Source organism: Salvia hispanica, chromosome 3 (assembly GCF_023119035.1).
Source record: "Salvia hispanica cultivar TCC Black 2014 chromosome 3, UniMelb_Shisp_WGS_1.0, whole genome shotgun sequence".
NCBI classification, from domain to species: domain Eukaryota; kingdom Viridiplantae; phylum Streptophyta; class Magnoliopsida; order Lamiales; family Lamiaceae; genus Salvia; species Salvia hispanica.
In genome coordinates, this window is record NC_062967.1 from 53,178,114 (window position 1) to 53,205,874 (window position 27,761).

At 37.7% G+C, this 27,761-nt stretch overlaps 2 protein-coding genes and 2 pseudogenes across 2 annotated transcripts; 2 read left to right on the top strand and 2 right to left on the bottom strand.

Moving 5' to 3' along the window:
- Nucleotides 1-956: 956 nt before the first annotated feature.
- On the bottom strand, nucleotides 957-2,124 carry LOC125211627 (mitochondrial uncoupling protein 5-like). The gene has a single exon (XM_048111503.1). It carries the CDS (start codon nucleotides 2,030-2,032, stop codon nucleotides 1,118-1,120), a length of 915 nt encoding a protein of 304 aa, XP_047967460.1. The 5' UTR covers nucleotides 2,033-2,124; the 3' UTR covers nucleotides 957-1,117.
- Nucleotides 2,125-8,762: 6,638 nt separating this feature from the next.
- Nucleotides 8,763-9,857, top strand: LOC125212793 (annotated as a pseudogene).
- A 3,546-nt stretch (nucleotides 9,858-13,403) lies between these two features.
- Nucleotides 13,404-13,922, bottom strand: LOC125210493 (annotated as a pseudogene).
- A 6,943-nt stretch (nucleotides 13,923-20,865) lies between these two features.
- On the top strand, nucleotides 20,866-27,637 carry LOC125213226 (ubiquitin carboxyl-terminal hydrolase 17). Its single transcript, XM_048113644.1, has 12 exons — nucleotides 20,866-21,391; nucleotides 22,623-23,796; nucleotides 23,892-23,980; nucleotides 24,287-24,372; nucleotides 24,466-24,610; nucleotides 24,693-24,807; nucleotides 24,958-25,115; nucleotides 26,060-26,144; nucleotides 26,240-26,452; nucleotides 26,647-26,708; nucleotides 26,791-27,153; nucleotides 27,212-27,637. The coding sequence occupies exons 1-12, from the start codon at nucleotides 21,108-21,110 to the stop codon at nucleotides 27,228-27,230; spliced, it is 2,793 nt and encodes a 930-aa protein (XP_047969601.1). The 5' UTR covers nucleotides 20,866-21,107; the 3' UTR covers nucleotides 27,231-27,637.
- Nucleotides 27,638-27,761: the final 124 nt, after the last annotated feature.

Genomic DNA, 27,761 nt, shown 5'->3' on the forward strand with positions numbered 1-27,761 from the left:
CGAGGTATCGCCTGCTGTTCCACCCTACGCATGTACCGCTCCATCTCGCGGTTCATGTAGGCATTCATAGCCTCGTTCATCCTCCGTTCGTACTCCTCAGCATCCCCACCACTACCACCCGCGTTACTCATGGCTCGATGATGCTCTTGTACAGAAAGTTAGAGAGAGAGAAAACTCGTTAAAACAAGTGGTGCAAATGAAAATGAAACTAAAATCGCGTTTATATAGGTTTTTAAAAAAAAACAAAAACAAAAACAAAAATCGGCGCTGTCGGTCGCTGGCCGATCGGGCCGCCACAATGGTGGCTAGCCGATCGGCCAGCCCACGCCGGTCCGCTCGCCGATTTCGCGCTGGCCGCCTCCAATGGTTCGGCTAGCCGATCGGCCAGCGCGAAGAATCGGCTAGCCGGTCGCTAGCCGACCATTGGAAATGCTCTTATATGTGTTCATCTTGTCCACTCTGACTCTGAGCTCTGCCAATTCTTCAACAAATGAGCTCTCCTCGGCTTCTTCAGTGGCTGCCACCCTTCTCGAATTGTGCCTCTCTTTTCACCATCTTCTGCTATTGGCCACGAACTCCTCAATAACTGCCATAGCGTCTGGTTTGCTCTTTCTTAGGAATCCTCCATTAGCCCTTGAAGCCAAGTTTGAGAAGTTTTTGAGTATATAATATGTTTGTTTTTCTATATGTTAGTAATTGTTTGTTGGGTATTCTCCCACTTAACTCATTGCAAGGTCTAAGTGTGAGAAGTTTGTGTTTATCCTTTATGATTTTTTTTATGTTTTCTGTGATTTAGTACTAACTACCCTGTTTTCCACTTCATTAAGCAAACTTGAGGGCAAGAAATGAAGTGGGAGGGAGGAATTTAGGGTAGTTATTGTTAACATGTTTTAGCATATATATTTATAGTATGTGTGTAAAAAAATAGCTCGAAAAACCGATTTAAAACACATTCGTTGAGTTCAAGATCAAAAAATGGAATGTACACGTTTGAATATTTTATAGTACTAAATTTTAGTATCATTCACATTGAAAGATGGTAGTATAAAAGAATAATTAAATGATTATGGCTTTCGTAGTCGTCATCATCGATCAGACGATCACTAACTAACTAATTTCACATATCCTTGAATAATTTGCGAACTTGTTCCAAGGTGACGAAAAGAACAACGGTGAAAGGGCCCTGCCTCGAAATGGTGGGAATAAATCCTTTGTAAAGCGCCAAAGGCCCCTCTGCCTTGACCATCTTCACCGCGCAGTCCATTGCGCTGCTGTATGGGGCCGCCTTCCCGGCCTCCACCTTCATGTTCATCACCCGCGTCTTCACCACATCCACGGGGTTGGACGCCACCGCTGCCACGAACCCTGCCGCGAAGCTGGCCGTGACGTGCGTCCCGAGGCCATCCCGCATCAAATTCCTCTCCAAAATCATCTCCTTGAACTGGTCGTACGACGCCAGCTGGGACGCGGTCACCACCATGGCGCGGTTCACCGTGAGGGAAGACCCGCGCCACAGGCTACCAATCCCCTCGTTTTTCGACATCTGCGAAATGGCGTCTACCACGCTCTTGTAGTTGCGCCGCTGCGACAGAGGGAGGCGGCCGTCGGCCTGCATCCGGACCATGGCCACGTCGGCGGGGTTCCCGACGGCGGCGCCGACTCCGCCGGCGATGAGTCCGGCGGCGATTTTTCTGGCGAGGGGGAGGGTGTTGGTGTCGGGATCGGTCCATTTGGTCTTGAGGATTTCGTAGAGGCCCATTCGGGTGGTGGAGTAAAGGGTCTGGCGGAGGACGGTGGCGGAGACGCCGGAGAAGAGACCCTTGGCGCCGTCGTGCTTGATGATACTAAGACCGACGGAGATGGGGCCCACACGAGGTGGTTGGAGGGCGGATAGGGATTGATGAATTGGGGCGGCGGTGGCGATGGCCTCTCCCTGAAGCTGCATCCTCACTTTTATCAGATCAAGTGGGTGAGTGCTGCATCCGGCTACGATCGAAGCCACTCCTCCTTCTGCAAATCCCTTCAATCCCATGTTTCAAACTTTTGGTAATTAAAGAAAAAATTGAATCTTTTTTGGATTTGAAACTTTGTAGAATGGTTAAGGAAATGAGTGAGTGATGAAGTGAGTTGTGATCGGGAACGATATATATAGGCTGGAGAAAAGAGGAGGAAAATTGAAGGAAGGAAGGCTGTTAATAGTAATAGCCAGTTTGTGTTGACTATAAAGTCTTACGCGGCCAATTTGCTGAACTTTTCGTTTCGGAGAAGGGTGGAGGCAAACATAATCACTCGGTCAATTACTATAGTATTTCTTTAATTATTAATCTCCACATAATTAGTCTTCGATATATTGAGTTGAGTTGTCATTTAGAATTATAATAAAAGTTATCCTTATGATCAGAAATTCAAAAAGTTCAGTCATTACTGTAACTTTCCTATACGTTAAGCCATTTGCATCGCGTCTCAATGCTGTCTTTATCTCGTCTCTCGAGATGAGACGGCATCGAGACAGCGATGGCTTCTCGTCCCCATCTCGTCTGGTCAATTATTATAGTACTCTCTCCGTCCTACTCCAGATGGTCACATTCTTGAGTGGCACGAGATTTTAGAAAATGTTGTTAGATGGAATAAAATAGAGAGTGGAAAAAAATAAAAAATGAAATGAATGAATAGTTAAGGGATGAGATGGTTAAGAGATAGAGGGATGCATGTTTGTCTCTGTTAAGAGATGGGGTGAAAAGTGCAATGAGACTCATAAATAGTGAAAAGTACAATGAGACAATTAAGAGGCCGATAAGAGCATGGATGCGGATGGCCTAATACTCTCTTTGTTCCATAAAAATAGTCATTTGGGGCTAGCACAAGTTTTAATATATAATTAGTAAAGTAAGAGAAGGAGAAAAAGTACTCCCTCCGTCCCATAATAGATGACACATTTGGGTAATGACACAAGATTTTAGGAGATGTTGTTTTGTGTGTTAAGTGGAAAGAGAAAATATTATATTTATATTATGTGAGAAGGAACTTTTTTCAAAAAGAAATGGACATCTTTTGTAGGACAACTAAAAAGGAAAGTGTGACATCTACAGGACGGGAGTAGTTAATATGTACTTCCTCCGTTCCAAGATAAGCGAAGTCGTATTAAATTTTGGGATATCCCACTATAAGTGAGTCATTTCCTTTTTTTAGTAAAAAATCCTATGTCTTACTTTATTATCCACCTACTTTATTCTCATTTTACTCTCTCTACTTTTATTCTCTCATCTTTACTCTCTCTATTTTAACTCTTTAAATATTAAATCTTTAGATCAGTGTCCGAAAAGAAGTGCTTGCTTATCTTGGGACGGAGGGAGTATAGTGGATAGTGGAGTTCATAAATGATAAAATAAATAAAAGAGAAGGAGAAAACAATTGTTATGAATAAATATAGACCATTGTATGGACAAGATAGATTGAAAATGATTACTTTTTAAGGACGGAGGAAAGTGTATTTAGTTTACAACATATAATTAAATGTCATAGGGATAGCAAATGGATCGTTGATCATATTTAACAATTAGCAAGTTATATCTCCAGAAAGTATGATGGATGAAATGTCAAATATTAGTCAATTAATCATTCAACAATTTTTACTATTCCTTCCGCCTCACTTGCTTGACCCATATTCTTTTTCATATTATAACTTCTTTTATCGTCTAGTTTCATTTTTTGACATTTTACGCTACGTGGTGATACATTTAGTCTTAGGCTTTGTTTGATATTGTAAGATAAAATCGAGATAAGCTAGCTATAAAGATAAGTAGATAACTGAGGAAGGGGAATGAGGAACTAGAGGAGGAAAGAATAAGCAAGGAGAATGATTACCAAGCTTTAAGCGCCACCACTACCACATCGCCTCACTTTCATTTTCATGAGGGTTACAACTGGTCTAATTTTAATCATTAGTATCGGTGCTTATTTATTCAGGCTAGCAAACAATAGGATAAGACACCAATATTGGCTAATAATCCATCCAATTCCCATTAGAAGTATCATTTTTTTATTGGCACGTCTTTATAAACTGAAAGTGGTAAAAATAGTTAATGGAATGTGGGGATGTGATAGGTTCTTGACCCTCTGTTCAAACGAAAATAGAAAAGAATTAATCCCTAATTGAGATGTTGGGGTGAAGAGCGTGAATGAGATAATAAGTTATTTTATTTCTCAATATTAGACCTCTAGGGGGTCATATTTATTTATAGAACTCCAATCATATGTGGTTGACTTAATAAGACCTAGGAAAGAATCCACGAAGAAAACCCCAGAAGCCATGTTCGATTAGAAAAGTAAACTTGGCAAGGAAAATGATTCATCGAAAAGTGAATTCTAGAAATATGATTTCTAACAATTTTACTTTTTTCAAGATTTTAAATTTTATACTAAAGATTTTTTTTTCATTCAATTATGTCATGGAATTATACGATCCTATATATGAGGGGACACAAATAATATGTATAGACGACTCTTGAAATAGTAATTAAGCATAATAAAATACATTCACAGAATTGTTCTCCTTCAATCTGGAGACGTATGGCATAATAATATTTTTGAGGCTGAATATAGATTTAATGTTGGTTACCACTTTCAAGCTTCGCCTATTGTCTCCTGATTCAACTTCAAAGTTTAATATTTTATATCTACCAATAATTAATGTATGTAGGTGGGGTTCAATTAGTAATAAAATACAATATGGGATGATAAGTCATAATGAGAATTGTCTATAATTAAATTACTCGGTAGGAGTGATGTTGAGATTGTTAATTATGAGAGACATTAATCTAATCTTGGTATTACGTAGGCGAACCAAAATCGTTGCCACATATTAATCTTTTAAAAAAAGCACAACCAAACATAAAAATATAATTAGTCTTGACCTTTAATTACAAGTAAAAATAAATCAAACGACTTATAGTGTGATTTGATAAGGAGATTGATTGAATAGCACAAGTTTGCACTGTTCATGAAATTAATAATTATCATTAGTTGGTTTCATCTTGTCGTTAAGTTAATGCTCATTAAATTCAAAACCGATGATTGTATATTACTCCTACTCGTATATAGTTGTGGCAAGCATTTGTGACTTCTATTCCTTTGTTGGTCTTAATGCATAATGATATGTTGATCAAAAGTTTTGAACTACTTACTTCACCCAATATATTTCTTTTTAAATTGTACCAAGTTAATTATGTCATTTTAGACTTTAAAACTTGAATGACTACAAATTATTGAGATATTGACCCCTTAAATCATAAATTTTGCCTAAAACTTACTAGATTTTTCATGAACTTTGAAATTATTTATACTATTACAAACTTTGCACTTTCTTTAGTATTTTTCATGTCATGTCTATCACTATATTCATTATGTCTACAATCTATACATATATACTCCTCCATCTCATTTTAACTGATACTTACATTTTATTTTTTAGGATGTAAACTCTAAATAATACATTTCTAAATTAGAAACATCATTCTCTCTAAATTTTTTCCTTTTACTTTATTTTCCATTTAACTCACAACAACACTATATAATATTATGTCTTCAACCCATACACATATACTCCTCGTCCCCGTAAATGACACATTTTTTTATTTGGATATCCAACTCTAAATGACACATTTTAAAATTGAAATATCACTTTCATTTTGCTCTCTATTATTCTCTCCACTTAACTCCTAAAACAACACTATATAAAATTTTGTCCGAAAAAAAAATGCTCCACTTAGAATGGGATGGATGGAGTGTTAATTAATATGTTTGTTACTTAGGAATGTCAGCAACCCCAATCCGTGGGGCATGCCCGAATGGGCCCAAAATTTTTATGATTAGGGTTGGAAATTTTTACTTTGGTAAAACTACGACGATTAGCCACACCGATTAAACCGCAATTTGTTAGTTAACGATGAAAATAGGTATTTTATTAGTATTTGACATCTTACATGTGATTCAATTGGCAAGGCTGTGAGAGGCATTGATTTAAGACGTCGCGTAAATGTTTAGTTATTTTATATGTTGTTATTCCGTCTGCGAAAAATTATCTCTTTATTTCCTTTCTTCATTCATTTTCCAAAAGTAATCTCATTTATCCTTTTAGTACTTTTAGTAAGTGGACTCCATATTTCATTAATTATTAAAATGGGATTGATGGAGTAATTTATTAATTCCATTGAATAAATCAAATAGTGTCCTACAGTAGTTATAAAGGAGGGAAAGGAAAATAAAAAAATGGAAAATTTTGAAACATGTGCATGCCGGATTAAATAACGATAAATTTTATAGATCGGAGGAAGTATTTTATAAGAAAAACGAAGATGATGAAATTCTCGATTCAATAAAAAAAGCGGCAACTCGGTTAATTCACAGAATCATGTGTGGGCGTGGCGCATTGGCCGCGCACAAAAGCTCTTTAGAGAAGAGAGACACATGGAGTATATATTTGGGTATTTAGGCCTTTTTATAGCTTGACTCCATACAATTTGGAATTGCAAATTGGTGAGGACCACAAGTAAAGAACCTCAACCGTCATCTTCCATTATTTATTTAATAAGATGGGCCAATATTTGTACAACACTCGACTTTAAGATTAACGCTTTGTTTAAGTTGACTGGTAATTGGCCTTTTGGCTCGGTCAAGTCACCATTGGCCGAAATTGTGACTATTGTGTTGGTGACTACTGAGTACTGACTAGTTTGGGGCTCAAAAGTTTGATTATTTAAGAATTTGGTGTATTTTTCATAACTGAGTCTTGTTGGTGTGCTATATGAAAAACAGGGGCAAGATCATGATTTTGCACCTGGTACTTGTATATAAGAACTCAATCGAGATACAACAACAAAAACGATGCTGGTGAATAAAATGACACGAAGTCAGTTGAATTATATATAAATAAAATTTGTACCCCTTCCTTCCACAGAATGAATACATTTTTTTGGCACGCGATTTAAGAAAAATCGTGTTAAGTGAGTAAAGTAAAAGAAGCATAGAAATTGAAAAAGATAAAGAGAATAAAATAAGAGAGAGTAAAGTAAGCGAAGGAAATGTGTTGACTTTTACTAAAAGTGAAATGACTCTACACTATGAACGTACCAAAACGAAAAAATGACTTCATTGAACGGAGGGAGTACATGAAGGAATTTTGTACTTTCTAATTCCATTTCTTGATCTCTTTTCGTGAAAGCAATAAAGTAATTTTCCAGCTTAATCGACAAGTAATCTAGGTTATCAAATACATTATTACATTTTATCTTAGATTCTTATCTACGAAATGACAAAATAATTTATTATCTTGATCTTTCTAGCTTATCTTGATTTTATCTTAGCAACGTTATCAAACAAATCCTAAGACGCAATATGCATCACCCATGTAACGTAAAATGTCAAAAAAATGAAACAAGACAATTTAAATACTCCTCCGTCACGAGATTAACTCACTTCTTTTGTAGCACTGATTTAAGGAATTGATATTTAAATAGTTAAAGTGGAGAGAGTAAAGTATGAGAGAGGGAAAAAGTAGAGAAGAGAAGAGAGAAAAAAGTAGGTGGAGAATAAAATAAGATAAATACTTTTGCAAAAAAGAAAATGAGTCTAATATGTTGTGACATCCCAAAAAGGAAAGTTGGTCTAATACCTGAGACGGAGGAGTAGTACAATATGAAAAGGAATATGGGTCAAGCTACAATATGAAAAGGAATATGGGTCAAGCAAGTGAGGCGTGAGGAATAGTGAAAAATGTTGAATGATTAATTAACAAATATTTGACATTTCATTGCATCGATCATACTTTCTCTGGATATATAACTTGCTATTTGTTAAATGATCAATTATCCATTGCTATTCCAATGAAATACTCTCTGCATCACCCGTTACGTGTCCTAATTTTCCATTTTAGTCCGTCCTATATTAGTTATTCCACTTCATATTTAGATGAATCCTACATTCCAATTACATTTTATTATAAAACTAATATATAAAACTAGGATCTACGTTCCATTAACTTTTTCAACTCACTTTCTATTACATTTGTTAAAAAACTTATGTCAGTCAAAGTGGACACATATTAGAGGAATGAAGTGTATAATTATCCTGTTTGTATAATAATACATGAGGGTAGTGATAAAATCGCAGTTCTAAAAATTGTACAAACTTCAAACTATGATATGAATGGTTAGAAAATGTCAACAAATTACCAAATAACAACAAAAATGTCAAACAACATCAATCATTGAATTCTGTTAACATTTTTCACTGATAATATATGATTATATGTTGATAATTTTTAAATATAATACAATATTTATAGTTTACATTTGATTAGAACTCTTACCTAAAATAGGATAAAACTTAAAGATATAGGAAAGTTACAGTGAAGACCGAATCTTCTGATCATAAGGATAATTTTCCACAGGAAATCTTGAAATATAATTCTAAATAACAACTCAACACATCATAGACTAACCACGAGAAGATAATAATTAAAGAAATTTAATAATGGACCCTGTAACTAAAAAGTCAATTATATTTGCCACCACCCTTCTCCGAAACGAAAAGTTCAGCAAATTGGCCGCGTAAGACTTTATAGTCAACACAAACTGGCTATTACTATTAACAGCCTTCCTTCCTTCAATTTTCCTCCTCTTTTCTCCAGCCTATATATATCGTTCCCGATCACAACTCACTTCATCACTCACTCATTTCCTTAACCATTCTACAAAGTTTCAAATCCAAAAAAGATTCAATTTTTCTTTAATTACCAAAAGTTTGAAACATGGGATTGAAGGGATTTGCAGAAGGAGGAGTGGCTTCGATCGTAGCCGGATGCAGCACTCACCCACTTGATCTGATAAAAGTGAGGATGCAGCTTCAGGGAGAGGCCATCGCCACCGCCGCCCCAATTCATCAATCCCTATCCGCCCTCCAACCACCTCGTGTGGGCCCCATCTCCGTCGGTCTTAGTATCATCAAGCACGACGGCGCCAAGGGTCTCTTCTCCGGCGTCTCCGCCACCGTCCTCCGCCAGACCCTTTACTCCACCACCCGAATGGGCCTCTACGAAATCCTCAAGACCAAATGGACCGATCCCGACACCAACACCCTCCCCTCGCCAGAAAAATCGCCGCCGGACTCATCGCCGGCGGCGTCGGCGCCGCCGTCGGGAACCCCGCCGACGTGGCCATGGTCCGGATGCAGGCCGACGGCCGCCTCCCTCTGTCGCAGCGGCGCAACTACAAGAGCGTGGTAGACGCCATTTCGCAGATGTCGAAAAACGAGGGGATTGGTAGCCTGTGGCGCGGTCTTCCCTCACGGTGAACCGCGCCATGGTGGTGACCGCGTCCCAGCTGGCGTCGTACGACCAGTTCAAGGAGATGATTTTGGAGAGGAATTTGATGCGGGATGGCCTCGGGACGCACGTCACGGCCAGCTTCGCGGCAGGGTTCGTGGCAGCGGTGGCGTCCAACCCCGTGGATGTGGTGAAGACGCGGGTGATGAACATGAAGGTGGAGGCCGGGAAGGCGGCCCCATACAGCGGCGCGATGGACTGCGCGGTGAAGATGGTCAAGGCAGAGGGGCCTTTGGCGCTTTACAAAGGATTTATTCCCACCATTTCGAGGCGGGCCCTTTCACCGTTGTTCTTTTCGTCACCTTGGAACAAGTTCGCAAATTATTCAAGGATATGTGAAATTAGTTAGTTAGTGATCGATTATGACGACTACGAAAGCCATAATCATTTAATTATTCTTTTATACTACCATCTTTCAATTTGAATGATACTAAAATTTAGTACTATAAAATATTCAAATTGTAAATTTATTTTCAAACGTACACATTTTATTTTGATCTCGTACCGTATTATCTAATGTAGTGTATACGAGGAAGGAGAAAAAAATATTACACTAGCATATACTCCCTCCATCCTAAAAAATAGACTAACTTGTAAATGAAATGGAGAAAAAAAAGGTATAAGAAGTGTTATTGGATTGTGAGATCCATATTAATTATTAGTTGTGTGTGGAATAGTAATAGAGGTGTCTTCTTCTCTACGACCGGCCACTCACTCCACTCTTGTTTCAGATGTATCATAGCACAAACACAAATACATTTTTAAAGATTATTCAATTTTGCAGATAATTCTCGTTTTCAAAGTTCACTGCAACAATGTAAATAGTAGTTTTCAAAATCTTCATAATGTTACCAGAGATTTCATGTCCAAAAGTACTAGTATAAAAAGGGTATTTGGCTTTCCTCACTAACACACCAAAATGCACCTCTCGTACGCACTCGTAATCTTGAACTTTCAAAGCATTGAGGAAGAAGGAGTTTTCTTTGCAAAAGCCATCAATCCAACTCACTTTTGGCACTTTCCTATTTGAAGCAAGTTTTCTACAAAAATCATTAGTTCGAAATATGTATTTATCATGTTGGTATATATTGAAAAGGTACAAAGATATGTTCTGCCAAAATTTTTCCATAACTAAACATGTCTTCAAACTTTCAACTCGTTCATCCATACATAGGGAAAATCTTCTTTTAAAAAATAACTAGAGGAGGAGGATGCTCACCTCGAGCCAGAGTTTCTGCTCAGTGGTGACGGCTGCGGCGGTCCAATGTCCGACGCCAAGTTTGAATCTTTTCGACGGCCTCTTCGCGATCTATCCTTCTCTACAACTTTTTAATCGAAATTCCAACTTTAGAACTTTGATTTGCAAATGTTTTAAAAAGACAGAGAAGGGCTTACCTTCTGGTGAGCTGAGGTTCGGCGGAGACCTCGGGCCGCCGAATTCACACATGGAACAGGGCGAGGAGGGCCAGATGGGGCTGACCGAGCTTCTCCGATCGGTTTTGACCATGAAAGATAGAGAAGAATGAGAGGGATCGGTCTAGTAATGTTCTCTCAAAGATGAAGAAGGTGACCCATAAACCGCTATAATATCGATAAATGTTAACGATGATTGTGAGTTCTTTAATATTATTATTATTAGATTTTCATTTTTCGAATACTTATTTCGATATCTCAATTTTGCCACACTTGCAGTGGTGAAGGAACTACAAAACCTTGGCTTAATGTCAGCCGATGAACGCCTTCGACTGCTGGAAATGAAGTGTAATAAATCTTAAAACTTGGAAATGATGATAGTTTAATTATAGGTTTTAGACTTTAATTAGTCTTGTAGACTTTGTTTTTTTTATGGAATGGAACTAGAAGTGGTTGTTGTCACTGTTTCATCCGGCAAGAATATTGAAAAATATAATATAGTAGTACTTCATTTGTCCTAAATAAATTGAGTCGTATTTTTTGGGGCCTTCACAAAGTTAGTCGTTTTCGTTTTTAAAAAAAACAAAAAATCCAATCATCTACTTTATTTCATCTACTTTACTCTTTCTTTAACTCTCCTACTTTTTACTCTTTCCTACTTTATTTTACTTTCATTTAATCTATTTAACATAATTTCTTAATCTTCGTCTGAAAGTTTTGTATCAACTTAGTTGGACAGTAGGAGTAATAGAAAGTGGTAGAAAAATTAGTGGAATGTGAATATCATACTTTTATATGTACTCCTATTTGTTATACTCCTCCGTCCCAATGAAGATGCCTTCGCTTGGACGCCACGAAGATTTATGCGCCCTTTATTTTATGTGTTAAGTGGAGAGAGTAAAGTAAGAGTGAGAGAATAAAGTAAAGATAAAGGGATTTTCATTTTAAGCAATAGGTCATCTTGATTGGGACAAACTAAAAGGAAAGTGGGTCATCTTCAATGGGACGGAGGGAGATCCACATTCCACTAATTATTTTTTTTTTTTCCTTCCAAACTCAAATAATTTCTTAAAACTTGTCTGAGACGTGGTCCACCGCATCTTCATTGCCCCAATTGGTGAGTTTTGTACCTCATCATCGACCATCATTTTATGCATGATTTTACATGCATACATGACATCAGCCGATACAATCGTCATGTAATAGTCATGCCCGACCCTTTACGTTGCCCATCATGCTTGGAGCACACCAACGCTCGCTCCACATCCTTACATGTAACCTCTTTTGTTGCACAAAGTAAACTTTCTTTGGATATGTTGGGCATCTAATCATCTTCACAAATACGAGCAACTGGGGTATACTCGTTGGGCAGATACTCATATCATCTTGGTTGTTGGGCTCAACTGACCCCCTGGACCCTCACCAAGGCATTGGTCATTGAAAAAGCGCGACCAGACGTTGATGTCGTTCGCAACCGAACCCGAAATAGGCTGCCAAATCCATAGCGTGTCGCAAGCTTCGAGGATTATCGTGAGATTCTTACTTTTGAACTAGACGTGTACATCCTTTCCCAAAAGGGGTTGGACGGTTCTTCCTTTCCCAATTCATGCAATCAATGCCCCCAAAAATTTCCCAAAGGGAAGTCGGCACCCTCCTTTGCAAATTCATCGGGCCTTGCGGTCGAGAGGGGTTGGCTTTCGAAATATATGGGCCCGAATATTGGATGACCCCCGAAACAAATATTTGAACATTCGTGGACAATCATGTCTCCGATATGAAGGTACTCGTCGAACATGTCATTTGTCCTCCATGCCAAGTCAAACAGCGACCATGCACTTAACTCGGAGGCATCCCATCGCATCGGAAATACTTGAAACGCCCTTCCAATGCGGACATAATGTGTTGGAAAAGTTCTTGTTTATTCTAAAAATGCCGATGGAAAACCGTTGGCCCCACCGGGTCCTCGGTGAAGTAGTCAACAAAAAACCGCTCGTGGCAGCGATGTGTCACGTGTCGATTGTAGCGATCTTGGACCCGATCGGGGAACCACCGGTTGCATCGTTCTTGAACGAGTCGCTCCATTTCCGGTCTATCTAGGACTCGCGCCCCATTTAGAGAGTAATGTGAAAATTTTAGTGTGGAAGAGTGAAAATTTTCGGGTGAGAGTAAGATGAATGGATGTGAAAAATGAAATGGGGGAGTATTTTATGAAGAAAAATAAAAAAAAAAAATTTCAAAATTATTGGGGAAGGCGGCGGTTCTTTACGCACAATATAGTCTCTATTTGATTACTCCAAAAATCGAAGTGCTCTCCTTCGAAGATATGAACTTGATTTGGAGTATAAGTAAACATGGAAATGCTTGATGCCATGTTAAATAACAATGCTCTAGATACCATTTTTGTTTGGGTATGGGAATCAATAATGTGCTGCAGCACATTGATATTTGGAGAATATGGATATTGATATATTTCACTAAATAGTGAATATGTTATTTTATTGAATTATTCTTTTTGAATGAATAAAATGGTGGAGATTACAATGGTATTTATAGATATATACATGACTCTTCACTAACGATATTGCCTCTTTATTGAAGTTCATGACTCAAATTACATTTTCAACAGGTGAAAGGCTCCTGCCCGGGAAAAGGTGGGAATAAATCCTTTATAAAGCATCTGAGCCCCTCCGCCTTAACGGTCTTCACCACGCAGTCCCGGCCTCGCTGTAAGGGTGCCTTCCGCCTCAACCTTCATGTGCATCACCGCGTCTTGACCACGTCCATCGGGCTGGACGCTACCCCGACCACGAAGCTCGCCGCGACATGTGTTCAGAGCCCGTCCCTCATCCAATCCATTTCCCAAAAACACCTCCTTGAACTGGTCGTACGACGCCAGCTGCGACGGGGTGGCCACCATAGTGCGGTTTTTCCGTGAGCGATGAGTCGCCACAGGCTACCAATCCCAGCCCATTCCTCGACATATGTGAACTGGCATCTACCACGCTCTGGTAGTTGTTGGGATGGGACGGAGGGAGGCGGCTGTCAGCCTGCATCCAGACCATCGCGAAGTCAGCGGGGTTGCCGACGTCGCAGCCGGCGATGAGGCCGGTGGAAATTTGGTGGAGAGGGGTAGGCGGTTGGTTTGGGATCAGTTTTAGAGGATTTCGTAGAGGCCGATTCGGGTGGTGGAGACACCGGAGAAGAGTGCCATCACGCCGACTTGCTGGATGATACAGAGGCATAAGGTGGCTGCGCCGTAGCCGCATGCATTTACGGGCGCAGCCTCACCCTGAAGCTGCATTCGGACCATGATTAAGTCCAAGGGGTGGGTGGCGCAGCCGGCAAAAGAGCGATGCAACGCCGCCTTCAACACATCCCTTCACACCAATCTTTATGAATTACTAAATCTATGCCCTCAGGGTTGGACAGCGCAGTTACTGGTAAGAGTTGCCATAATGAATTGCGTACGGAATATGTATAAGTTATACTCTCCTCCCAAAAAATATCTGACTTTGGGTTAGTACGGGTTTTAATGTAAAATTAGTAAAAATATGAAGGGAAAAGAAAAGAATTAAAAGTATTGTTTGGGGATGAGTTCACTACTAATAAAAAAACTTTCAAATTAAAAGGGGATGCAAAGGATTGACTAAGAAAAAGGGAAAGTGTATTTTTATAAATACTGCTATCAACAAAAAGGCTTTGAAAAACTGATCGGAAAAAAAAAGGGATTAAAATAATGAGATAAGAGTGGTCATAAATTGATAAGTATAATTGAGAGAGTAATAAAAGGAAAATTAATACTCCTTTATTCCGTGATATGATACAATTTTTTAGCACTGACTTAAAAAAATTATAAAAAAAGAATAAAACAAATTATGAAAAAGGTAAAGAAATGAAGAAAGAATAAAGTAAGCAAGATTAAAATAAGTAAATGGAATTGTGTTGACTTTCAATCTAAAGAATAATGGCTTCACTATTATAAAATATATTAAAATAATCAAATTACTCTATTACCACAAAAGAGGGGAATATTTCTCTATTTTTTTTATAAGGCAAGAGGCGAATCTTTATGGAATTTTACTACTTCGCTATATTTAATTAGGATCGGAAATCGAAAGATAGTTTTATCACGACACAAAAAATTTAATTATTAGTTTAGAAGTTAAATAAATGAAAATTTTGTTTTAGATTGAGATCGCAATATTTATTCAAAATGTAAAAGTCCGAAGTTCCAATTTTATGAAAATTCCACGCGTGAGGGAAGGACTGGAGAGTGGAGACATTGAACTCAACTTGGACTTATAAAAATTAATTAGATTCTAAAAAGTTGCTCGAAAAAAATATGATGGCCTGATTCCAATTATTAGAAGACCATGTCACTTGAATTTTGTTGTATTCCCTCTGTTTGTCATTAGGAGTTTAATTTATTGATGGAATTTTTTTATGAATTTTTTAATTTATGTAATTTTAAAATAGGCACACAGAAGACGAGCTAGGCCTAATACAAAATTAAGACCTAAAACAGGAACATGTCATATGCATACTAACATTTTTTTATGTATTTTTTTAATAAATTAATGAGGAGTAGAGTGGGACGGTGGCTCGTGTGTGGAAGTCCTGATTTTTTTTTAGGTTTAATGTAATTTTTTTTTATTTTTAGTTAATGTACTTTTTTTTATTTAAATAAAATTAATTAATTTTTTCCCGTATATGTGTCGTAAATTTAATTCCGTATTTTGTGTTTAATTCCTTAAATGTAGTTAGTTTTTGGAATTATTTTTATTGTGGCTCGGCCTATGGCTCGTCTAAGGTTACCTATTTGAGTAAAATGGGGATGGACAGGCGTGTGGATTTTTACGCCGTGACACGTGGCAGAGAGAGAGTTGGTCGGGCTCATGGCCGGCCTATTCTTATTGTGGATGCTCTAAAAAGCATTCTCCAATGGTAAGATAGGCCAAACAATAGGCCAGCCATTCTCTTCCCGCCACGTCGCAACACTAAAAATCCACTCCGCCACATCGTATTTAGGGCCAACCATAGGTCAGCCCATAGGCTAGCCGCAATACAAAATAATTCAAAATATACTACATTTACGGAATTAAAATTACGATTAAATACTCCCGGAATTAAATTTACGAGACATATACGGGAAAAATAATCCATTCCATTGAAAAAAAGTACAAAGATTTTTAAAAAAAGGTACATGATTTTTTTTTAAAAAAAAGGGCTTCAACACACGAGCCCCGCCACTCTCTACTCCTCGTCGCCGTCGCCGTCGCCCCCCGCGCGCCGCTTACACTCATGCTGTGGTATCTGAGCCCACGTCGGAACCCGCTAACCGTGCCCGCGTGATTTCCAAATCAACCCGCATGCTCTCGAGCATCTCGTGAAGAAACATCTTCTCCGTGGGGTCAGTGGCGGTCCTCCACTCTTGCAAAACCTTGTACATCTGATCCCGCGTATGGTTACGCGAATGGAGAGTGTACTCGAGTGGGGCGGATGGGAGGGCGGAGGACTGGACCTCGTGGGGCGATAGGGGGGATTCGCCCCTCGCAGCCCTATTGCGCCCGCTTCTGTCCAACCGGGCGGGGGCGACCAGTCAATGAAGGAGGGGATGGAAACTCCCGTGATCCGGGGAGGTCGTGGATCCGCGGCCGTCGCGCCGTAGCCGTCGCTTACAGTCGCGCAGTAGGCCGCTCGCCGTCTTCTGCCACCCAACCGGGCCGCACTCCGCCCGAACTTCTCGTGAGAGTCCTTCAGCCAACAAGAAGACTCTTAAGGTGAACTCCTTATACTTCCCCGCCAAGGGGAACTCGACTCCCTCGGCGATCCTCCGGGGCGTCAGTCTTCACTTCCGCCCACTACCGAGCCGGGACGGAGGGCGCTTGGCGTACAAATTCTGTGGCAAAACGGCCCACCACCGCGGCCCCGGTGCGCTCCCCACCCCTTCCGACCTCCTCCCCGCAAAGTCCTTCCCCTGCGGCGCAACGCCTCCTATAGCAGCCTTCCGATTCTTCGGCCCACATGTTGACGATCCGCCGGTTGCCTCGCAACCAACGGATCGTGCCGCACACCTCCAACCACCTCCTGGCCACCTCCGGCGCGTACCTCATCCTCCGTCCCCGCTTCCTCCGGCCAGCAGGTGTGCCTCGTCAACAGCCGGGCTGCGAATGACTCGGACCGCCCTTGGCCTTCCCCCTCGTCTTCTTCTTCGGCGCGGCCCGCCTCGGAACGGGAGTATCCGGATCCCCGAGATCGATCCCCATATCATGCAATGAGCCAAGGTCATCGCGCTGAACCGCGTTCTCGACCGGGTCGACGGTGAGACGGTCCGCTGCAAAATCAAGTCTAATAAATGTTAAGAAAAGTGAGTGGGTAAAAGTTATTGAAAATGAGTCCTACTTGTATATATTAGTTTTAAATGAAATGTGAGTGAAATGAGTTGGTGCAATGTGGAAACTTATTATCATTTATGGTAAAAGTGAACCAATACTCTTATTCGCGGACGAACTAAAATAGAAAACGGAATTCCTATTCGCTGACGGAGGGAATAAATTTCAAATGAGAAAGATGCTTGTCGAGCCACCTCGTTTGTATGGGCCTTTGATGGGCCTTAAACCAAAAGAAAAATTTACATTGAATGCCAATTTTTTCGAAATGGATATACTATTCATGGGCCTCGTGCCCGTAATCTTGCAACGCATTGACCCCTAACATTTCCACACAATAATTTTTGCTATGTAAATTATTGATATACTCATTGTTTCTGTTCTAATATCTTACCCTACAGGAATAATTTTTTTTTTAACCGAAATTTGGTAATTTTTAGAAACTTAAAATTTGGTCTAAAATATAGTAATAAACTTATGTCTTGTAGCAAATTTCCCATGAGTTTGATTTTTTTTTTTCTAACTTGACGAGTGTAAATGACATTGTTTGGAGTGTAAGATCTCTCATGAATTTCATTGGTATTCTAAATCATGGAAAAGTCACTATACTGTACAAGTCTATGATTTTTGCGATCAAAATTTTAATTTATGGGATATTGTATCAAACTTTGACCAAAATTTATGATTTTATAGAGACCTGTTAGTAGCCCCGTTTTAATTTGCAAAAATATTTTTGATGCCATCCAAATCACATGAGGTAACAAATGAACCATCTTTTACAAATACACATCTAGTATTTATCTATGAGGCAATAAAACCTATTTTGACAATGTAAAAGTAACCTCTAAAAAGGCCCTACTTTCACGTAGCATATTCAAATTCAAATTCAAATTCATATACTTTGAAGTTTGAATTATGAAACTGGCTCAAACCACACAATATTGTTGAAAAATGAATACCACTAATAAAAATGCGTGTGGGCCAAAAAGGTTGATGTGGTGGAATTCTTTGATACTCTTTCTATATATTTGAAAAAGATTGCAAGTCAATTTCCCCACATTTTTTTGTTTTTGTACTCTTTTCTAAAAGATAAAGATTCGTTTGGCTCATTTCGTTTATATACTACTTTTGTTAAATTTTGTGTGCACAATGAAAAATTGCATTTGAGTTTTGGTTCCAAGTGTAGCTAAGCTTTGTACGTGTATATGATTGGAGATGAGTCATACACATTCTTGATTAATATTAATTCAACTTTTGTTTATGGAGATAAGACCTGAGTTTAATAATGGCAAATCTTTTGACATTTAGTAGCTTGATTTTATTTATTTTGATGAAGGGTAGCTTGATATTATTAGGACATTAGGCTCATAAATTTCTATACAATAACTTAACCATAATCTTAATAAATTTTAGAGTTTACAAAATTATAAGTGGCTGTGGTTTTTCAAAGAGGACGGTGATGCATTAGGAGTTTTATTAATTTAAAGTTGTCAATGTACTTTGTATTAAAAAATTTAAGTAGTTAATATTTAGAAAACTAAACAAGATACTTTATTTAATATAATTTTTTTTGTGTGTTATCTTATTCTTAATTTTTTTATATTTTGTTTCTTTTTATCTAGAGTCATTCGATGCTCGTTTATTTTTGGATAGGCAACGACGTGGCGTACTATAAATACGCACTGTAAACCCTCAACTTTAATATTGAAACTTTTTATATTACACTCCTATTCCATTTATTTTTCAATATTTATCCAGTATTATTTTATGGGTTAAATAGAAAAAGGAAAAAGTAAGAGTGAAAATAAATAGAGAGAATAATATTTATATTTTAAGAAATATATTATTTAGAAGGTGACATCTCAAACAAAAAAAATGTACCAGTAGGATGAAGGGAGTTCTACTATTTAAAGTTTAATTGAGATACTACTCATTTGCTTTGGATTTTTTATTTATGTAATGGTTTGAGATAGAAAACTTGCTTCAATATTTTTTATTGTTATTTATATATTGAGTATTAACTTGATATTTTTTTATCTCGCATTTTGTACTGCGCGCATAATAAATTATTATATTATATATCTAGTACCTATACATTTATTCGATATCTATAGTGATTGTTTGTTAGATAATATAATTATGAGATGTAGTTTATGATTGACTTGTGAAATTACTTTAATTGGAGGAGGATTTCTATGATTAATTATCACATAACTATTCATTTAAAATTGAATTATAAGATTTAATCTCATAAATCAACCATAATATATATTTAATCTCAATATATAATCTTGTAAATCACACATTCTTATAAAATTATTAATTTACTTTCCCTAGCTCCTACTATCCAACTACGTACATAATCATTTCTCGTACTCTATGACTAATAGTTTTGAGATTTAATTTTACCTTTTGAAGTATATTTTAATAAATAAGAAATATTATTAATAAATTTTGAGAAAAATAGCACATAGGTCGTAGACTCATAATATATTTAATTTTGTCCTTTTTAAAATTCTGACATTTCTCGTACTCTATGACTAATAGTTTTGAGATTTAATTTTACCTTTTGAAGTATATTTTAATAAATAAGAAATATTATAAATAAATTTTGAGAAAAATAGCACATAGGTCGTAGATTCATAATATATTTAATTTTGGCCTTTTTAAAATTCTGACAATATGATGATGCTCACAAGTTAGAAGTCATTAACGATCAAGAGTAGTTATGCTTTATTAAAAGTTTAGATAAAAATCTAAAATGAAGTTCGCCGACTAAGTTCTGATAGGAATAAGATGGTGCTAACAACTCAATTTATGATTTCTTTAAATCTCCAGATGGTAATAATCAGAAGTCTAATGTACAAATGTTAAATGTGGTATTATTGCAATCTCCACATACAAAATGGTGGTCATTAATATTCAAAAGTCAAATATAGATTTCGGTCAATTCCATATCATTCTTTAATAAAACATCATCAAATGAGAAAGTAGCATTTCTATTTTCTATACCTAAAATAAAATCAATATTTAAATGGCGAAGTGGTTGAGGTAAATTTAACATAAATTATACCATGAATTATTTAGATCAAATAATTAAATAAAGATTCTCTATTAAACACTATTCATATACGTCGTATAATAATAATAATTATAAATCACCAAATAGAGTGGTCCAATTAAATTCCAAGGAGTGAAATCCTAATTGGGATTTAGGAAATGCATCAATGCAAAAAGAAGGGTCCAATTTACATATCATAACTTCACACGAGACAATAAGAATAACATTTCCTTTTTACGAAGAAAAGAATAAGAATTAATGCATGCACACTTGACCATTTTAAAAGCAAAACCCTGGCACTAAAACTAAAAAACATTTTATTTCGCATAATACAACATAAAAGTAGTATTATTATTAATAAGTTCTTGATAATAATTTTTTAATAAACTTTAGCTAAAAATAGAAAAGATACAATTATAACAACCCTCAATTCATTTTTAATAGTTACCAAAATCCAACATTATATGCATCATTATAAGTTAATACCAAAATTTAATAAATGGAAAAAGTTGGAAAAGGAGAGAGAGGAGTAGAAATTCCACCCAACCAAACAGGGTGCTAATTCTAATCTCTATCTCTACGTTACTATCTTATATTCTGTCTTTTTATCTATTTGGGGATTTTTCACAAATCCACTCACCAAAATTCCCTTTCTTCCGATTTCAATTTTACCTTCCTCATCCACCACCGTCCACGGCCGGCGTTACCGCTACCACCACCACCACCGCAACCTCCACTTCCACCTCCACCTCAATTGCTCCTCCAGACCTCTATGTATTTCAGAAAAATCCGGTTTTTAGGGTTTATATTCAGCTCCTTGTTGATCCTTGCAGCGGGTTAATTGGATTGAAATCAGAAGGAATCAATGCTAGTAATTGTCGGTATATTACTGCTTTTCGGTCTCGTAGTTCGCCACAAGTGGCGGAATGGCGCTGCGAAGAAGGAGGCGATTCTGAGGCTGGTGGCCGTCACCTCGGAAGAAGAAGCACAAATTGCTAAGCTCCAAGCTATTGAACAGTACAATTCGCAGAGCGTAGAGTACACACCGCAGCCCAGTAATACGCCGCAGCTCGAATCGCAGCATTTTTGCGCCGTTTGTCGCTGCCCCACCACCACTAGGTGTTCTAGGTGTAAAGCTGCTAGATACTGGTGAGTGATTTCGTGTGTATTTTTTTAATTTGAATTCATATTCGCCTGTCTTTATGAACAATTTGATGTCTGATTTTAAATTTTTGGGCCATGGACTGTTAGATCCTTTCTGTTTATTCTGATTTTAAATGGATTTTTAAAAAAATAACGGTGTTGATATACTAGTAAAATGGTAATGAAGATCTAGAGACATAATTTGATTGGGATGTTGCACATAGCAGGAACTGGGTTGGAATGAACGATTGTAACTGGAGATTACTGAGTTGCATTCTTTTACCAGAATAATAGCACTAGAAAAAGGCAAAAAGTTTGGTTTTGTTTTGGCGGGTATGTGGCATACGGTTTAGAAGTTGGGATCAATATGGGGGTTAGAATCTCTTAGGATTTCGGGTTGTGGAGTTGTAGTTTTCAAAGATGGGAAGTAGATCTTGGAGATGCAACAATTTATTGTCGTCAGATGCGTATTAATTTTTTTTTTCTTATGGACTTACTTGACTGTAATCTGATTAGTAATCTGGAAAATGTGAAAACATCTAGAAAATAGAAATTCAATAAAATTTATTTCTTTCTCTGCTGATAGAATATTAAGAACTTACTAGAATGTGGTGTTCGTGTGATGGAAATTATCCATTCAGGGATTTATTCAATGTCAAGTGGAGAATTTTGTCTTGAGCTAGCAATACTAATAATCGGAGTTAGTTATCATATGTGAATATCTTTAATTGTATGAAGTCACAAAAATTCCTATTAATCTGAGAATTGATTATCACTAAACTGCTTTCAATATTCAAGATCTATTATTTTATTTAGGGGTAATTTCAACCCCAATAAATAATGATGAACCAAGATACCAGCTTAGCCTAACAGCCAGTCAGCCACCACATCAATCCATCAATATAATCTTAAAATGTAAAGCATCTGGATGTGAGCTTATGAACTCTTTAGTTTTTTAATCTTATGAAGTCTGTTCATAAGTTGAATTTCATTTCCTCTTAATGCATACATGTAAAATCCGTTTTTGAATAAAATATTCATGAGATCATTTTTTTTTTACTCAAACAGGAGTTTTATCAAATTATACTCTCATATGGGATGAAAGATAACTTGCACCATCCTTTTGTTTATCGAAGTCATGTACTTTTTTCTTTTGTTAAAAATTGTATTTGAATTCAAAGTAGATATGTTATTTCTCCTCCTCAGTCATTTGATTTTTGGTTTCTTTTCTTCCTAGTTCTGGTAAGTGCCAAATAATTCATTGGAGACAAGGCCATAAAGATGAGTGCCAACCACCAGTTGCGTTGTATGCTACAAAGAAAAGTGAATATGTTGTGGACACAGCTCCAGAAAATCAGTTTAGCATGCATTTAAAAAATGAAAGTAAAATTTGTTCAGATCCCAGCGAGGAATGTGATGATTCAGCATCCTCAGGAAGCTCAATTTCTTCCTTCTTTTCTTCCACCAATCAAAGTGAATCGTCAGCTTCTACTTCTACAAATGAGGACGTCGAGTGCCAACCAACTATTGCATTACCTGCTAGAATGGAAAGTGAATCTGTTGCGGAAACAGCTCCAGAAATTGATATGCATTTGAAAGTTGAAACTAAGATTTCAGATCCCAGGGAAGAATGTGATGATTCAAGATCTTCAGGTAGTTCAGTGTCTTGCTTCTTGTCTTCTACCGAACAAAGTGAAACATCTCCTGATGCTTATACTAATGGGGTTATCGAGTTAGAAACTCATAGCAGGCCAGATAAAGCACCTTCAGTTGGAACTGATTCGTACATCCCAGATATGGTTTCCTACATTGATGATGCAAATGTACTAAGTACATCTCATCCTGCTTGTTCGGTTAACAAGATTGATGAAAGCCTCAAGTCAACAGACTTAAAAGAGAAAAGAAAAGGGGGTGGAGTTGCTGTGAGAGAAGAATTTTTATCTGCTGAGTCTGAGTTGGGAAGTCAACCAACTAGTTCTGCCAGGACATCGTCAACCGGCGATTGGGGAAACCCAGTGCAGACATCCATGATTAGAGTAATGAGGTCAAAATCTGCTAAGACTGCGGGCAATAATGAAATACAAAATATAGTCCGGAGTTCAGAATACTCAAAATCTTCTAAGTTATCACAGTCCCATGACTACAAGAAAAATGAAGTTTGCACTGGTAAGGAAACAAAATCTGTGGCAATGTCTATGAGTTCAGGCAAGTGTCAGAAGATGCATACCGATGCTGGTACCCCTGAAGCTATTTCATTAGAAACTGAAGGTGTTCGAATTTTGTCGCAATCTACTGGCAAAGGTCTGAAATCATCAGTTCGGAAACTTGCACAACATTTTCGAGTGCCCAAGCAATCAAAGTCCTATACACTGGATGTTGTCAAGGATTCTAGTGACAGTCATAACAATAAGGTTGCCTTCAGAAATCTCTTAAGTAACAAATCCTTAGGTTTTGGCATTGCTGAGATCTAATAGCCCTGATAATTGCGTTGCTCATGTTCTGACAGGTCATATTTTCCATTAAGCTTTTCATGCAATTATACTCTTCTGAAAATGTGGGACTTCATCCGTTTGGCCTTGCTAATTGTGGAAATAGGTGGGTGTCAAAGGTTGGTTTAAAGGTTTAATATTATGTAATATGTAATATTTTCTATGTTTCTGCTTCTGCGGTGCATCCATTCATGGCATACATACAATATTTACACTTGTGGGGACATGCCCTGATGGCAATACATTATTTTTAGGGCAGGGAAGAATTCAAATGATCATATTTTATTCCTTACCGACTGATTTGGTGTTGCTTGTGTCTAAATCTACAATTTCTGAAATTTGGACAGCGTCTATAAAAGTCCTCATTTCTTCTTCTATGTAATACAACTTATCTTAATTCTTCTTCTTGCAGTTGTTATGCGAATGCTGTGCTGCAGTGTCTGATTTTTACTCGGCCGATTACTTCTTATCTTCTTCAAGGGTTACATTCAAAATCATGCAAGTACCATTTATAAATAACTTTGGATGCTTAGTTTGTGGGGATCTTTAAAGTTCTTGTGATTTATGTGAGCTTATGTTACCATGATTCAGGTCGGAAGAGAGACTGGTGCTTTATTTGTAAGTTTGAACGTCTGATTCAAACGGGACAAGAAACAAACTCTCCTTTATCCCCAGTTGGACTACTGTCCCATATACAGCCAATTGGAAGAGAAGAAGATGCACATGAGTTTTTAAGGCTAGTATCTGATGCAAGTTTCGTTTTGTTTGGAATATCTGTAATGGATATGCTCATAATGACCGTGTTTATGTTATACCAGAAATGTCGTTGACAAAATGCAGTCCACATGCCTTGAAGAAGCTGGGGTTTCTAGTTCATTCGCTGAGGATTCAACCCTTATGGGTCTGACTTTTGGTGGTTACCTTCGATCAAAGGTCTGTCTCCATGTTGATAGATCTAGGATGATAATCCTAGTTTCATACCCTCAATTATAAACTTTCTTGCAAGTTAATCAGTTTCATTGTAACAATATATACCGTAATTATTTCTCTTAATCATTGTCCATTGATACTTTGACTTGCCAGATTAAATGCACGAAGTGTTTAGGGAGATCTGAGCGGCATGATCGGATGCTGGATCTTACTGTGGAGATTGATGGGGAGATATACACACTTGAACAGGCTCTTGCACAGTTCACGTCGTCTGAAACACTTGGTGGAGATGATAAGTATAAGTGCAACAGGTACCTCAAATCATCTGTTATACTACAAATTAACAATCACGAAAGCTCCCAAAAATTTTATTCCCTCCGTTTGCCGCTTATGTGTCCCACTTTGACCCGATATGGGTTTTAAGAAATGTAGAGGAAAGTGGGTGGAAAAAGTTAGTGGAATGTGAGTCCTCTTTTTATATAGTACTATTAGGGGCTGATCGGTTTGCAAGATTGTATCTCGAGATTAAATATATAGTGTGTTTGGTTCATGAGATTGAATCTCATAACTCAATCCTAGATGTATAATCATGGGATAATTAGTCATAGCCAACCCCCTCCAACTAAAATAGTCTCACAACTCAGTCCTAGATTATATCTTGGTCTACTATTTTGTCTAGGAAACCGGGCACCACCTTAGAGTTAGTATAATATGTGGTCCATTATCAACAATAGTTGTAGTTGGACAATTAATAAGAGACATCCAAAAAAAGAAAACTGGGACACATAATGGGGGACGGAGGGAGTATCATTTACTGTAGCCTTGTTTCCACAGCTGGCCTAAAAATAAATCAAAAGAATCACACCTGTGGTCGCTACTTTTGTGATGGATATATTATGTATGATCCTTTTAGAACTGCTATGAGAGAGAATCATTTCCTCTATCACATTGTTTTGGTAATCCTTTGCCTTCCCTTATGTGTTATGACCCAAGGAAGTGTTTGAAAACCAACTATATTTTGCTCACCTTTTTGGTTTGATCTGGCGGCATCATGCCAAGTTTGAAACTTGAAAATCATTAAATCTTTATCTTTTACATATCTTGAAATTTCAATATTACTAAATTAATGTAGATGATTTTCATTCCTTGATACAGAAGTTAGTAATCAGTGACTGAATATTTAAACACTCAGAAACACATTGATCAACACATTTCTTTTACATAGCTTGATGCTTGTTGCGTGCTACCTTGGCAGATGCAAGTCTTATGAGAAAGCAAAGAAGAAACTGACTATACTTGAGGCTCCTAATATTCTCACTGTTGTGCTGAAGCGTTTCCGGGTAATTTAACTAAAATCTTAGGCACATTTAACTAGCATGTTCAGAATTTCTGTACATTACTGATTCTCTCTCTCTCTCTCTCTCTCTCTCTCCAGTCAGGCAATTTTGAGAAGCTGACTAAACATATTCGCTTTCCTGAGGTTTTGGACCTTTCTCCTTATATGAGTGTGACAGGGGACAAATACCCAATATATCATCTCTACGCAGTGGTTGTTCACTTGGGTGTAATGAATGGTGCTTACAGTGGTCACTATGTCAGTTACGTGAAGAATTCCAAAGGATATTGGTTTAGAATTGATGACAGCAGGGTAAGTTACCTTGATACTGGCTTCTACCGTAACTTGGTTTCATGATATTTTTATGTTCTCTAGGAATATATAAGGTTTCAAACTTCTAATGAAAGAATTTTGAGTTCTGATTTATCAAATTGTTGACATGATTATAGCAAGGGAGTAGCTAGAATAACGTGTATATGATTGCCGACCTTCCTGTTATCCTGCAGGTGAGCCGTGTGGACTTGGAGGCAGTCTTATCTGCAGAAGCATACATTCTCTTTTACGCAAGGTAATTTTGATTAGTAACTATAGCTGCATATACATGTTTCTTGAATCTGGAAATGGGCTAAAGGAAATGCTTATCCCTCTAGGCATGCCCCAAGAGGTGCATCTTTTGCTAGGAATAGCAGTTTGTATTCGGATCCGAAAGCCAAGAAAAACATGGAGGCCATCCCTCCCATCATCAATTCAAAGAAAAAAAATCCGAAATCAAAATTAAGCTCTTCTGGTCGGAGTACAGCCCACTGGATGTCTCCAAATGATTTCGGTGGTTCTCCCATAGTAGATCCCGAGGATTGGGAATTTCAAGTGAAGCAGCATAAAAAACACGTAGGGGACTCATCGAGTGATAGTTCTTCCATCTTCAGCACATCCGATGCTGGCTCGTATAGTACAGACAGCACCAAGGACTCTAGTGCAGAAGACCTCTCTGGCTACCTTTTCGGCCCTAACTGGTACCACCCGTGATGGCTTTAGTTAAAGAAGTCTCTTTCACCTTGTATTCATTAACAGGCAAGACAGGGACCTTTAGCAGCCAATGTCTCGTACGTGGAAGCTCCTGCATTGATTGCAGGATCAAGCCTGGGTTTCTCTGGCATTGTAATAAGCCGGTGGTGCAGGCGACGGGACTTGGGGGAACGAAGATATTGAGAAGGAGAAGGTAGCTTCCCAGTTCCCTTTTGTATACTATAACTGTGGAATTAATAGTAGATAAATAGGCAGTCCAATAGTTGTAGAGGTAAATAAAATCACAGCAGAATTAACCAACGCCGGAAATAATTATGCCGACTATAAAGGAGAAGAGCTGCTTAAACATTTTTCTTTGTTCCTTTTTTTTTGGCGTGGATAAGCCTACAAGTTGTAAATCCTCACGGCCGATTTGTATCTCAGCAACTTCTCATAATTCCAAATATATATAAAGCCATTTTGCCCTTTGAAGTATTATTTGTCTTTTCTCTTCTTTTCTTGGTGAATTTGTGCTCTTATTCATGAACAAGCATAGGGGATCATATTTTCATGAACAAGCATAGGGCATTTTACTTCATTATATGCATGTGTGTGT